Source organism: Numenius arquata, chromosome 2 (genome assembly GCF_964106895.1).
Source record: "Numenius arquata chromosome 2, bNumArq3.hap1.1, whole genome shotgun sequence".
Classification (NCBI taxonomy): domain Eukaryota; kingdom Metazoa; phylum Chordata; class Aves; order Charadriiformes; family Scolopacidae; genus Numenius; species Numenius arquata.
The window spans coordinates 72,574,839-72,590,090 of NC_133577.1; the positions used below are offsets into that span (position 1 = coordinate 72,574,839).

Sequence of the window (15,252 nt, forward strand, 5' to 3'; positions counted from 1 at the left end):
CTTATTTTGCTGTTCTTATCTGGCATTGATATAATTACTGAAAAACATAGAGAAAAATAACTGTCTGAACAAATTACTTATTATACCTGTGCTTACTGCCTAGGACTAAAAGCTCATTCCCCCAACTTATTCTGAAATCTTAGCAGCAAAAACGCACAGCAAATATAAATGTATTAGTGTCACATCTTTTTATCAATAAAGTTTTACTTACAAGGGGGTAAACTAACTTTGCCATTCATTTTAAGTGGAAAAACACATAGTGTCCCCACCCTAAGGGAGGAAGGAGTATGAGCTTCTAAAAGTGAAACAGCAATGTGTGTGATTTACACTTCATCCTAACGAGTTTGGGGTTTTTTTGAAAACTTTGCTCACAGATTCCTTTCAAACATGAACAATTGGATTTGTATAGTTCTGAATTTGATTTAGGGTGGCAAATTTTATCTCAAATCAAGCTACTGCAAAGTCAAACTGAGTTTATTTTTGCAGGAACTACCCAGAGGCTGTTAAATGATGTCTGCAAAACTTTGGCATTAGGAGTAGCAGTTTGGAATAGTTCTTTTTTCCTGGGTGCACTAGAGGTACCAAAAGCAGAATATGACGCATCACAACACAGACATGGGGAGGAAAACAAACTTACCTTCTTTGCCTCAATGATTTCTTTTCCCAAGCTAATGGCATAGCAAATCTAAAAAAAAGAAATATATGTGAAGTTCAGGTTTGGTTTGGTTTTTTGTTCCTTAGTTGGGACTAAAGTGTCAATGCAAACTTAGTCTTAAATACAGGTCTAAAAGTACAGGTGGAATACCAATTCACTATGCTAACTGCATAAAATTATCTTAGGATCTGCTTCAAAGTTCACTGGGGCTGGTAAATCTTTGTAACTCATCTCAGTTTTATTCACCAAACTTTATTTCCAAACCTGAGGGATTTTACCCAGGGAAGCTGTGGATTCCCCATGCCTGGAGGTGTTCAAGACCAGGCTGGATGGGGCTTTGAGCAACCTGCTCTAGTGAGAGCTGTCCCTGCCCATGGCAGGGGGGTTGGAACTCGATGATCTTTAAGGTCCCTTCCAACCCAAACCATTCTATGACTCTATGATCTTTTCCAGTGCATGTTAAGAGTGTTACTGTTTTTTAAGACAAAAACTCTCCAGCACATTCCTTATTTCTAATAGTCTGTTATTATCATATGCAGCAAGCACCCAGCAGTGCTTGTCCTCCTTGTAGGTGCTGCTGCATTGTCTATAAATTTGGTCCTTTTCAGACATAAGCCATCAAAGGCTTGTATTTTAAGGCATGTTTGCTTGGCAAGAAGTTGAGCTGCTCTTGCTTCTATAACACCGTTTCCCAGATGTGTAAGCCAAGAAGCCTAAGACCTGTTTTCTAAATAAAGTATTTTATTAAATGTTATGCAAACCTTTTCCCCTTCCGTGTTGCTCTCAAAAATGTATGCGCTCATGGATTCTTCTCCTGGAGTCTCACTGAGATGGACCACAAAGCCAATCAGTCGCCTGTTGTCCTGATGAGCGGCAAACTGTGTCACAGTGGCAAGTTCAAACTGGAAAAGTATAATAAAGAATTGAATTTATTTTTTTTTTAACCACCATTTGGGTAGCCTGGTCAAGAGCTCAAGTCCATGTGACTGAGCACTCAATGCTGTGGTAGAAAACCAAATTCAAAACAAAAGTTACTTACACTTGTTCGTGTAACTTGGGTTTGAGGATCTATTAACCTGCAATTATGTGGAGGGGGGGGAAAAAGAAATTATTTTAGAGAGATTCTTAGTAATTTCAAGGTGATTTATAATAGGCAATTACTACAGCAATCTTACAAATGAGGAAAATATACAGAATCAAAGCTTTATCTGTGATTTCAAGTCAGTCAATGGCAAGGTTCAACTCCAGACAATCTCTCAGCTTCTTGACATGTCTATGTCATAATACCTTTCTGAATCACTAATTTGGTCAGCATCCTGAGCATATGGGCTGATACACTAACACGCATACGGACACAGACGCCTTCCAGCTAAAGTGAATGTCTTGTTTCAACATACTCTACAGTGACAATACTGACAACAGGACAGCGATGGCTCTCCTGCTGCTACTACATGTAAGGAAAGAGAATCTTCCACTGCGTTTGGTTTTTTTTTTTGCCTTATAGCCCCACTGCATCCTCTAAATTTTGGTAGGATGTTCTTAAAACTTAGTAATCAGCAGGAGGACGATTTATATATACCACAGAGTAAGAAAAGAGACATTTTTACTAAATGAATCTCAGGATCTTGCTCCCTTGCAGAGTGTATTTCTTGGAAAAACAAAACCTAAGATACTAATCACAAGTTTCGTGAAGAGAACAGAATGTTGACAAGTTGGCAATTTTACAGTACCTCAAGTTCTTACTGGTGACCATGAGATGGGATTCAGTCATACGGAATATGTTGTGAATGGCACGAGCAGCTAACACTTGTCTCATAGCTTCGTAAATCACCTCACTTGTGTCGTCTGACTGAACAGCCATAGATCCTAAAAACCGAACCACGAACATCTGCTGCAAGAGTGAATCTGGAAGATAAAAGGCTTTTTCAGTAGCTGAAGTTATCAATGAAATTATTTTTTTTTCACTTCGGAAATTCAACAGTAAACCCGTGGGTGGTGACTTCCTGCTATGAGGCAGGCAGTGCTCTGACCCAGTTTTAAACAGTGCTTGAACTGGCAGCGAGTAGGGAGGGGAAAAAATAAATCACAGTTGCTTGGAAGGTTTATGCCTTATTCGATTAGATAGTAAAATTCACTTGCCTGCCTTCTTATCAGGTGCACATAAACTGTGATAAATTTAAGATTGTGCACAAGTCCTTGGCTTCCATCAAATTAACTCTTATGTTTAAACATTGTACATTCCTCATTTTCTTTTATGTCCTTCTGACCTTCCATGCAGCTGGTTCCAATGAGGTTTTCATTAAATCCTTCCTTGCTCATTGACTATCACCATAAGACTCCTATTTACAGCTAAGTAGCCACTATGTGACAAAGCCAGAGCTTGGTCAGGCTCCCTTTACGGCTGGTGGTGAGCAAGGTAAAGCGGGACGACTCCTGCTGAACGTGACTGCTCAAAGGCTGTGTCTACATTGCACAAGACACTACAAAGATTGTTTAGCATCAGCTGGAGCTGAGCTTACGCAGATCCACTTGAGCAGTCTGAGACGCAGGGCAGCCTCCCAAGCACTGTACTCCCCGTGCTGCAGGGCAACGCTGCTGCTGCCCACAGTGGGGAGGTACAGATTGCAACCATCCCACCAGGCGATGGGACAGCATGTGCAAGTGACAGTGTTCAGATCAGTAGGTTCTGCTTTGATTCACCGAGTAGCTTTCTGACAGGGGCCGTTGTCTCCAGACAGTGGTTGTAACTGCTGCAAAGGAAGAGAAGAGCCAGGGTCTGAGCCCTGCCTGTGCTGGCACAGGAAGGTGGGAACTGCTGACTTTTACTGACACGTCACTGGGAGGAGGGAAAGGGGGCAGCAGTGACAAACTCTCCCTTTGCTGAAAGAGACAAGCTGCTGCTGATAGCTATATCTCAGTGAGACTTAGATTGTGGATTTCAGAGGACACGTAGGTAAGAAATGGCTACTGAGCAGCCTCAAACTTGAGCAGACTTATAATCAAGTCCCATCAAACCCTTTCTAAAAAAGTCAACAGCTACTTTAAAAAAAAAAAAAAAAAGAAAAAGAAAAAGAATGCAAGACAAAAACCAAGCAAACCAAATCTTTTTGCCTTTAAACATTTGAAATAAACCTAATTTGTAATACAGCTTGGACTGTCAAGGAAAAAGGTGTTTGTTTTCACAGGCAGTGATGTTTAAAAGACTGGGCTTCCGAAAGGTAACTACCTTCAACTGTACTATGGATCTGTTACCATTGCTCCATGGTGCTTTCAGTTAAGAGACACTGGATAGCTGACAGCTGAATTAGGCCTAAAATCATGACTAATTTTATCTGGAAAAATGAAGCACTGACCTTCCTCCTCATCTTTGCTGCCATCTTCAGATTCCCCAAATGGGTTTGCACGCCTATGAAATAAGAATAAAAACTCTAATTACAAATTATTGTCACCACACACACATGCTCCAAAACCTAATTTTCTCCCCTGAAATCACTCTGTTAAAGTGATCGATCACTGTCTCTGGCCATACCTGCCACCTCTGTTCTGGTCCAGGAATTCTGTAGCAGGCAGTACAATGTCGAACTGAATCGGTGTTCCAGGAGCAATGAGTTGTGTGGAGTCTTGTATGCCAGCTGATTCGTTGGAAATTATTTTATCATTTTCCATATTCTTTACATTCTGGCTAAAGTGAAAATGGAAAAAAAATGTTTCAATCAATCAATGATTCAATCAATCTTTGCTCTGGAAGGGAGACAAGATTATTCCAAAAGCCCAAGTGGTATTAAACCACTATATGTAAACATAAATAAGAGTATTTTTCTACTTACCTATTACTGAGGACTCTAATAAAAATCTCAGTTTTTTGGTTTTTGTTGTACCTAAAATTATTTAGGAAAAAAGTAAATGCTGGTACATTAAACCTGAATGCAGATCAACTCTGAGTGTGGGCTGACTTTCAGCAATAGGTTGCTGTTTGCCTCCCTGTCCTTGAGTGGCCATATTTACAGCCACATTATCAGTTCAAACAGCAGAGACTTCTAAGAGGTGTCAATGCCAATCCTGACATCTTTTTAAGATCTTACTTGGCCACAAGGTTTTGTTACAACATGATAGTTAAGAAGAAGTGTTACACACTGGGTCAGATTTCCTCCTGCACTTTTTCTCAAAGAGAATGAAATACTAAGTTTCCCACAGCTACAGAAGTTGTAACTATACACATCACTGCATAGGGTACACTGGGTTTACCAGCAGCATCCTTCTTTCTAGAAAGTTTTCTGGTTGCACATGGATTTAAAAGTGACTTGGGAGGTTAGTTGTCAATGAAATAGCTATTTCCTTTGCTCAGTGAAATAGATAGCAATACTCTTCTAGTTAAAAATCTGTAATCAAACAGCCGTACCGTGAATAAAATTAGAAAGAAACTGACTGGCATTCCCCATGGCTATAGGGAATCTTCAGAATCTGTAAGCAATCATAATAAAGGGAATCATAAATCACAGTAACGGCACTGGCCTGAGAGGCAGAAGGTTTGGAAAAGGTTTGAATTTCTAGGAGTAAATATCTGTAGTAGATAGTAAGTAAGTAAGTAAATAGTAAGAATTTACAATTTTCTGACAAAATTTGCAGAGAAGTCTCTTTACGTTGAAGTCTGTGTCACACACACTTCCCTATTTTATTTCTCACTCTGCTTCTGAAAGCAGGATTCTGGTCCAGCACTAGGTTTGAAAGCCAAATCTGATAGTGGGAATTCTTCAGATCTCATTGAGCAAGATGCTAGGATCACGTGGACACAAAGAAATGATACATAAAATATATATTTTTAATATAAGTATATTCTGGAGCATTATTAACAATTTTTGAGGGAGGGGAGCTTTATTGATTGATCTGAATGAGCACAAGAGAACAACAGTAATTATTCTGACAGCTGTGGAAGGCATATTCCTGTGACAGACCGACAAGAACTACTTGAGGTAATATGCAAGACTGTATTTAATTCAATGCATACTAGGAACCCACATTACAAATGTGTATTTTTGCATTGCCCACATTACAAGTCACTGAATTTCACTGATTTTTTTTTAGAGTTGGAAGGGACCATAAAGATCATCTAGTCCAACTCCCCTGCTGAAGCAGGATTGCCCAGAGCATGTCAGAGCGTGTTACTCAGGACTGCATCCAGGCGGGTCTTGAAAATCTCCAGAGAAGGGGACTCCACAACCTCCCTGGGCAGCCTGTTTCAGTGCTCTGTCACCCTCACCATAAAGAAGTTTCTTCTCATATTTGAGTGGAACCTCCTATGTTCCAGCTTGTGCCCGTTGCCCCTCGTCCTCTCACTGGCAACCACTGAAAAGAGTCTGGCTCCCTCCTCCTTCAACCCACCCTTCAGATACTTATAAGCATATCATTCCCTTAGAGCACAGCAGTTACAAGTAAAGCATTGCGTTTCTTTCTGAAGAAACAGCAAAATCCCAATGGCAACCGCAAGTAGCTTCAAAGCCGTGATGTGAAGCAATGAGCATTACCCTCAATACTTAGTATCTCTTAAGACTTTCAGCAGGAAACGTCAGAAGTAGAGGAATTTTCTGGAACACATAGGCTTGTAAAGCCAGGGCCCAGACAGGGCTTTACAATCCCGGGTGATTGCTGCCTTGTAAATAGAGTGTAACCGAACACACAGTTTCTAGTCCATGCAAGTGAGAATGTTACCTGGGGTGGTGAGCTTCATGTTTTTTCCCAAAGCTGGTAATGGGAGTCACTGCTTGTAGGGCTGTCTGATTTAACTTGATTGCAGCTGCCTAGGAAAACAAGACCGAACAGCTCTTTTACATGTGTACTTTACGTTGCCATGTAAAGAACAACGGGAAAGCAAATTGGAAGGAACGGGCTGGAAGAAGGAAACAAGCTCCCACCTCTGGATTGTCAGTGAGATAGATCTGTCTGGAGATGTTGTTGATGGCACATATCCACTGGAAAGGAAAAAGGAAATTCAACTCTTCAAGTTCACTTGTATACAAGAATAACAGCATTAAGAAAATATTTTTACCTCCTCGTATTCTTTCTTGCTTTCTGCTTGAAGGGTTATACCCCTAAAATATAAACAGAGCATATCAATGCTAACAGTGGACACCAGGACTGTTTGACTCCAGGTCTTACAATAACATCACCAGCTTTGTATCTATTAACCATCAAAGGAACAAAAAAATCACGAATAAGCTGCAGCTAAAGGACACCACTTGTGCTGTTCAGGCAGTTGTGGGGGAGGAAGGGAAGGAAAATGCTTTTAATTTGGAAACACCCTTCTGGAAACCCAGAAGGGCTTACTATTACAGCAAGCATGTTTTACAGGAAACAGGATCTGAAAGGGTAGGTGTGACTGGCTGTCCTCAAATAAAACCTGTCTCATACGCTTTGCCTGTAGGAGTAGTGATCTGAAAGCAGTATCTTCTGTCTTCGCAGTCTACAGCCATAACAGAGCAGTTGTCCAGGTCCTGGATCAATCCTCCAGCTACCGCTCCCCTTGGCTGACACATCAAGTTGCCACCTTGAGTGAAGAAATAGAGTCTTTCCCAAGTTGTAGTCACCAGACCTGTTTTACTAAAGAGAAGATGCAGTGATAAAGACTCATTACTATCTAGAAATTACTCCATATATGAAGTCATTTATAAATATATGAAACTGCAAACATATACTGATGCTAATCTGAACTTTATGTTCAACCCTGGAATATTTTTTTTATGATGAGTCTCTATTAAGAGGTAAAAGCAGCATTTATTCCCAGCAGAGACTAATCCTTAATGCAAGCTGAAGAATTAAACCAATTCCAAACATTCAAAGTTAAAAACATTCTCTGGAGTATCTCCTAGTTAAGGAATAAAACAATCATTGGTATTGAGTAACTGACATGAAATACTATTAAGCGGGATTAAAAAAAAAAAAAAATTTTTTTCAAGGTGAAGAGCAGCACGAGCAATTTCAGCACAAAGAATCATTGCTTTCAAAAGTATCTTCTGCAGGTAGTATTTCAGAATCCATCTTCTCCCTAGCTATGGACCCCTATTATATCATAATCCAGCTCTAGAATGCTATGAGAAATTAATAAATGTCCACTCAGAAAAAAAAAATTACTAGCAAAATAGAAATAAACTGATATTTAACCAATCACATAAACAGGGTTACTATATGCTACCAATATACAGAGCTCCTGTGGAAGTTGGTGAAAGATTTTATTTGGATAATCTGCAGAGGTAACTGTACGTATGGTATACATTCAAAGTTATGCACTTGCATTGTCCATAAACTTTTTGTTTATGTAAAGTAGGTCATTTATGAAAACGTGTATTAACTACAGAATACAGCTGGTTATTTTTGTAAACATTATGTCTTCCCTAGCCCCATCACTTTCTAATTTTTAGCCACCTGAATGCAGGAAATCATCCTTGTAGGTGAATTCAACCAGAAATAAACTTCTGTTCTCAGGAAAACAGTCTCAAATGCCTCTAATTTGGTTTAAGCTTCTAAAACACATTTCCAAAGATGACAGATATAGGAGCTGAAGAGTACAGCTACCACAATGATTCAGGAGCCTCAAACATCATTACCTGAGGAGTCTTTACAAGCTAAAAAAAAAAAACAACCAAAAAACAAAAAAACATAAAAATGTAGCAACTAGTCAGCAACTAAACAAACTAGCAGGTAGCAACAGTCTTCTTACTTTCTAAGATTAAGGTAGCCAGCCTTCTGGATGAGATTTCTATTGATAGCAGGTGAAGTTACATCAGAATCTGGGGTGTAAACAGATTCATTAACTGCAATTAAGTCCTGCTGGGATATCCTCATTTTTTCAGCTTCAGCATCCAGTTCTCCCTGTATGCTGAGGGAAAAAAACCAACCACAACACAACAAAAAACCCAAAGACATTATTAGTAAATTTATTCCAGGATATAGCTAACACCTGTAAACCAAAATGAACAAAAATACCAGTTGAGATTATATTGAAGAGTAGCACAAAGATAAAGTTTATTTTTAGAATAGACTTTATAGGAAATGTAAGACTACACGTCCAAGGCTTTCTCTAAAGACTAGATAAATCACTGCAGTTAGGAAAGAATGGAAGGAAGAGGCATACAATAGGGAACTACTCCCAGAAAATGTCGTCCGAGCCTGAAGAGAAAAGATGCATATGCTCTGAAGGTACTAACAATGGTTTAAGGAAAATATGGCTATCTTTGGTGGGCTGGCAGCAAAAGCACAGCCAGGATTTCACCTTGCTCTTTAATTTGAAAGCCCAGCTTGAAGATCTACTCTTAGTATGTCTCATGTAGTAGCTATGCCTTCTTTTTTTGCAATTTGTACTCAATGTAGTTATCTTCTTTCCCCAAAGAGTATACAGAGATAATGATCAGAATTATGAGGTTGTTTTGCAAGACTGAAATGAGCACACGAGCAGGTGTTGAGAGTGAAAAGTTAAGTTTATTTTTTGAGAGAGACAGCTTCTAAAAGCAATGCTTGTATGAATTTACACTGCTGAGCATATATAGATGTTGCCCTAGTACGGCAGCACAGTTCAAAGTAGGCTTTAATGTATCCAGGCTACTGGCAGAACTCACGGGGTGGGAACAGAAGAATACTTGTCATTGCATACCTTAAGAAGTCATTAATACCTGCACCTATGCAATAAGCAACTTTCTCCCTGCCTTCTGCCCAAGTGGTTAAACCTTCTGTAGAGCACATAACACAGCAGGACCAGAGATCCATGTAGTCCACTGTCCTGTCTCTGAGAGTGGCAAAAAGCCTGTGGAAAAGTATACGGCAAGTACACATGATTCTTCTCCCGCTCTCCTCCCCAGTCTTTTGTAGAAATTGGTGATATCATGTCACAAAGTAATCTAGAGACCCAGTGCTGCATTTAAGTCAGCACTAAGCAGTATCTGACTGGCCAAAAGAAGAGTCATTCTTGGATCATGGTGTTAGCTTATTCATGTTAACTTATTTCCAGCTTTTCTGCATCTTTAGAAAGCTGAGACTTCCTAAGCTCCCACATCACCTCCCAAATGAGAGCAGCTGTGTGCATCCTACCACCTAGCCCAAGTCATGGAAGAGGCTGTTATAAAGGCTGAGTAATATCATCAGATCTGAGTTAAATTAGACCATATATTGCAAGCTAGTGCCTTTCAACATTATCATTAAGTTTCAGAATAAGAATTATTTAAATTCCATTTTGAAATAAAATGGAACAATGCTGTCAGCTTTTACATAAGTGCTACTTCAATGAATCTTTTGATCAGTGATTCTTGTTGCACCACAAATTGCTTCCGACAAAACTTCCCTGGCATTTTCATGGTTCCAAAGCCTGGATTCCTCTTCCTAAGGCATGTTTATCTTATCTCCAAAGTAGAAAGGAGAGAAAAGCTGACAATTCTGAGTTTATATGCATTTCTGGCAATTAGACCGATGGGTTACTGAGAGTATTTTAGTGATCTGTCCTCTCATGTGTTTTTATAGTTAACAATATTCCCTGTATAAATGAAAAGACTTAAATATGAAGACTCAGTTTCACAATCAGCTTAACCTACATCACTGCTGAAATGCACAATGGGTGTCATCGGCTTGTTGTTCCAAGAAAACAAATCTGACAAATAAAAAGCTTTTAGCTTGATTAGCAAGCAGATCTGACTCACTGAGGCCTTGTAAGCCCAGCGCTAAAGAAGGAAAGGAGTGGGCAGCACAGTTTTCAGTGGCTGCGTTATCTTAAATCATGAAACCATGTCTTGTCTCAGTAGTTGCCAAGCTGCAGAGTCTCATTCAGAATTTTGCGAGCTTCTCTTTTAGTTTCTCTAAAGTTGTCACACTCCTCTACACGTTACACAAGTTGTACTTTCAAGCTTTGCTGTGTGACAGACTTAAAACACAAAACCCAGACTCAGCAAACCAACTGAGCAGCCCATTTTTGCTTCCATTTACCAGTGTGTACTATCCAGAATTCAAATCCATCAGACTTTGGAAAACAAGAGCTTATTCTATGGTGAGGATCCAATGGCAGGATCCTCACTGTACCTATAAGACACAAGCAAGGTGCTCTACCCTTACTAAATAAAGGGCATTATTTCAAGGGAGTTTAAAATCTGTCCTCTAATCTGTACAAATGCTACGTAGACTATGGAGGGATTCATTTCAGAAGTGAGTATAGGAAGATATATAAGTAAGTACAGATGTACAGGAAGTAAAGAATCAGTCAAGTGAAGGAATCTACTATACAAGGAGATTACTTATAACACTTCTCAAATTCACAAGTATGCATTATTTAAAATGCCACCGGAGTTAGAGTAAGTAATGATTTGGATACAGTCCAATATGAAAGGTATGAAGCAATAAAGCGAAGGACTCAGTTTAGTGTTCCAGCTGATTTAAAATAAATAATTAATGTTCTCGAATATAATTTACAGGCATTTAATTGTAAAGAAAATGTCAATCTTCACTACAAGTTGGGGAGTGGGGAGGGAAGGGGAAAGAAAAAATAATCACAGAATTAGGAGTACAAAAGTGAGGCAGTTTATTGAAATAAGGACTTAGCTAAAGCAGGCTGAACTCAGTGGACCGACAGCCTATACTGGTTGCAATATGTTCTCTAGGGCGAGGAGTTTTGTTTGCCTTGTGTAGCTACATCAAACACTATAGGCCCCAAATCCTTGTTTGGGAGTTTAATGGGCTATTGTTATAGTATTATTACAGAAGACCCAGCAGGTATAAATATCTCTAATTCAGAGTGCACTTTATCTCTATTATATTAGTTCTGTTAACCCATTTCAAGCCCAAACTCCATGCTTTGGCCTCCATGAAGAGAAACAGGGATGTAAGAATGCACATGGACACTTGAATAGTTCTCAACTACACTGTACGAACAACTCCCTGCAGTGCACTAACAGCATTTTCCTTTAACTGTACAAACATAGCTCCTTTCCACCTGCTGCTTTATCAAAATATGTCCAACGATGCAATGCAAGCATGGAAGGACTGTCACGAGAAAGAAACACTCCATTACACGCTGAAGGTTAGAGCACTATTGCTCGGAATTCAATGGAACAACAAAAGGAAACAAAAGTATCGTGTTACCTTTGAACCATGCCTGAAACAGATGATAAAAAGCTGTCCATTCTTTTGGAAAACATCTCTGCTCCTTTCTTAAAAAAGTTGATCTGAAAAATACCGAAAAAAAAAAAAAAGGGCACTGGAAGTTATCTTGGCTTTGGCAGACAAATAACAGATTGTGGGGACTGTGTTAACAGCGATCCCACTATGACTGATACTTGGGGAATAAATACATGGTCAAAACATCTACGCTGCCTTTGTGTTTCCCACTTTTGTAACTTCCCACCTTTTCACACACCCTTTTTCACACACCTAAGCTATTGGCTGCTGACAGGTATGTTTCCAACGAACTTGCTAAATGACTACAATAAGGGAACAGGTAGCCTTCTCCCATACTAGCACGGTGCAGAACTTGGTCTAGTGGTTTTATGAGCCACTGGACTACCAACTCCAGCCTGAAAATTTTTAAACTGCTTTAGCAAAGTCAGTCAGGAAAATGATGAAGTGTAGCTGTGCTAGCTGAAGCCTCCAGGACAATCAGTTACATCAACCACAGACTTACCACAGATTTTGTCCTACTGAAGGAGCTAAAAAAAGCTACCAAGGCCAAAGTGCCCATTTTGTGACAGAAGATGAATTCACTTTGCTGGTATGGCTCAGCAGGCACGCAACAGCAGCAAAGCACTCAGTGTAGGCTTGACCTTGGATTACCTGCTGCAGGGCACACAGTCATCATTAGGATCTACTGGTAATTGTGTGAAACGTGGACACAGGTAGCGCGTGTGGTACCATGTGCAATTAGGTAGCTTTTTATTAAAAAAAGATAAAAATCAGTGAACTACTCCAGAAAGAGACGTAAAAGCAAATTCTTGGCTGTTAAGCAATTTATTAACTATTTCTTCCTATTTTACTTATGATTCCACTCCTTTTCCTTAACCTTGGGATGTGGGATTCCTCTTACTTGTAAATCAGATTTCTGCAAACATGTTCTTGACCACAGACTCCCTTTACAGACAAAGGAGAGAAAGCATGCTCTCTTCAAGAATGATCCACCTATTCTATTTCAGAAGCCTACTTCAGGAGGGAACAGCTCTAAATTCCACTGATGATAGACTGACGCCTAGCTTAGACACTGAGGTCAAGTTTCAGTTAAATAAACCCTGCATTAGCCACTGCTTCTTCCAAAAATTCCTTATGGCCTGCTCATTCATTGGAAATGTGAAATAGGAGACACATGTTTTGAGTAATTAATAAACAAAATATATACTTGGGCTGAAAGGTGGCGGTTCATAGTATTTAAGCATCAATATCAACTGTCCTCTTGCTACTCAGTCATTCCCATGACATCCTAAGGCGTTCCTGTGTACGGCACTGAGATATGGCAGTTTTGCCAGATGAAATACAGGAAAGATAGTTATGTTTGGCTTCCAGTAAAGGACACCAATGCAATTCTTTCACTTATATAATTACAGCAGAGAAGCAGTGTAGGCTCCCATGGTGGGGAAAGCGACTGAATTCTCCTTTATTACCTATTTTATACGGGGTACATGATCTGCAAAAGACAGGAAAATGGAGACAATGATCCACACTACAATCTTAAACAGAGCACTGCATCTGTTTTTCTGTCTTCATAGCCCAATTCTCATTTTCCCAAAGCAAATGAGTGGTTAATGAGAATGCAGTGCTGTGAAAATACCAGTTTGTTGATCCTCCTGACATCCTGGTGAGTCAGATTATCAGTATTACTACTGCATTGTACAGACCTGAGAAATGCTCTATCAAGTGTGCCTCAGGGCTCAGTTTTGGGGCCAGTCTTGTTTAATATCTTTATTGATGATCTAGATAAGGGGATTGAGTGCACCCTCAGTAAGTTTGCAGATGACACCAAACTAGGTGGGAACGTTGATCTGCTTGAGGGTCGGCAGGCTCTACAGAGGGACCTAGACAGGTTGGATCAATGGGCCAAGGCCAATGGGATGAGGTTTAGTAAGGCCAAGTGCCGGGTCCTGCATTTCAGTCACAACAACCCCAGGCAACGCTACAGGCTTGGGGAAGAGTGGCTGGAAAGCTGCCCAGCAGAAAAGGACCTGGGGGTGTTGATGGACAGCCGGCTTAACATGAGCCAGCAGTGTGCCCAGGTAGCCAAGAAGGCCAACAGCATCCTGGCCTGTATCAGGAATAGCGTGGCCAGCAGGAGTAGGGAAGTGATCGTGCCTCTGTACTCAGCACTGGTGAGGCCTCCCCTCGAGTGCTGTGTTCAGTTCTGGGCCCCTCACTACAGGAAGGACATTGAAGTTCTGGAGCGTGTCCAGAGGAGAGCCACCAAGCTGGTGAGGGGTCTAGAGAACAAGTCATATGAGGAGAGGCTGAGGGAACTAAGCATGTTTAGTTTGGAGAAGAGGAAGCTGAGGGGGGACCTCATTGCCCTCTACAACTCCCTGAAAGGAGGTTGTAGAGAGGTGGGTGTTGGCCTCTTCTCCCAAGTGAATAATGACGGGACCAGAGGAAATGGTCTGAAGTTGGGGCAGGGGAGGTTTAGATTAAATATCAGGAAGAATTACTTTACTAAGAGAGTGGTCAGACACTGGAACAGCCTGCCCAGGGAGGTGGTGGAGTCGCCATCCCTGGAAGTATTTAAGAAACGTGTAGACATGGCACTTCAGGGCATGCTCTAGTGCCTCAGATTGTTGGTTTGTGTCTGTTTGTGGGTGGGTGTGGTGTGTGGTGTTTTGTTTTCTTGTGGTTGGACTTGATGATCTCAAAGGTCCCTTCCAACCATGAAGATTTTGTGATTCTGTAAATTGCTGGCAGAATAAAGATCAGAAAGAGGATTTGCCAGCCTTATGCTCAATCCACTCTACTGTTCCGTCCTTCCAGTTCTCCAAGTGCATGCTCTGTTCCCAATCGTGTACTCTCCTCATCAGTATGCTGAACATTATGTGCCAGGAAGGGAACTGCTACATAGGAGAGTTTATGCAGACAGAGTAAACAGTGGAAGTAAATGCTGCTGCTGCACTGATAGCTTATCTGTGAAAAATTAACCCCAGGCTGATTTTGTATACAAGTGTATTGGAGTTTTTTTTCATTGGTGTCTTTCCCATCTAAACATTCAACTATCTGCCACATAACAGAATCAGTTGCTAGAATCTAGGCAAGATGAATAAAAGTCTTTTCCCCCCTCTGTTATCATTTGTCAGTTCTCAAAAAAAATCCAGAGCCACAATGCTTTACTTTTCCCAGGGACATGTCTAAGTGGTATAGACACTTTACTGTCCATACCTGTCCTCGTGTATATCCTAGGATAGGTTCCATCATTGCCACTCTTTTCCTGTACTGCAGAGCATTCAGGGCACAGTAATATTGCAGAGATGAAAGGTGCTGCTTTCTTCTTGCATTTGCCACTTCTTTTGACACTTCTGCCTTAAGCTGAATGAAAATTGATAAAGAAGTTGACAAAGTGTTACTGTCCAAATGGATATATTTACTGCTTATTTTTAAGTTATCTTTAAACA

At 40.4% G+C, this 15,252-nt stretch overlaps 1 protein-coding gene across 2 annotated transcripts in view; it reads right to left on the minus strand.

Annotated features, from left to right (window-relative positions):
• The window catches only part of APPL2 (adaptor protein, phosphotyrosine interacting with PH domain and leucine zipper 2), a 37,783-nt gene that overhangs the window by 1,307 nt on the left and 21,224 nt on the right, over positions 1–15,252 (minus strand). For both annotated transcript variants that reach the window (XM_074165937.1, XM_074165928.1), the window contains exons 8-20: positions 15,020–15,166; positions 11,765–11,847; positions 8,367–8,525; positions 7,061–7,249; positions 6,699–6,741; positions 6,565–6,621; positions 6,362–6,450; positions 4,185–4,337; positions 4,009–4,061; positions 2,386–2,560; positions 1,695–1,731; positions 1,417–1,557; positions 638–685 (exon numbers count right to left, since the gene is read on the minus strand). In XM_074165937.1, the coding sequence (XP_074022038.1) occupies positions 638–685; positions 1,417–1,557; positions 1,695–1,731; positions 2,386–2,560; positions 4,009–4,061; positions 4,185–4,337; positions 6,362–6,450; positions 6,565–6,621; positions 6,699–6,741; positions 7,061–7,249; positions 8,367–8,525; positions 11,765–11,847; positions 15,020–15,166 (1,374 nt within the window). The remainder of the gene's footprint in view (positions 1–637; positions 686–1,416; positions 1,558–1,694; positions 1,732–2,385; positions 2,561–4,008; positions 4,062–4,184; positions 4,338–6,361; positions 6,451–6,564; positions 6,622–6,698; positions 6,742–7,060; positions 7,250–8,366; positions 8,526–11,764; positions 11,848–15,019; positions 15,167–15,252) is intronic.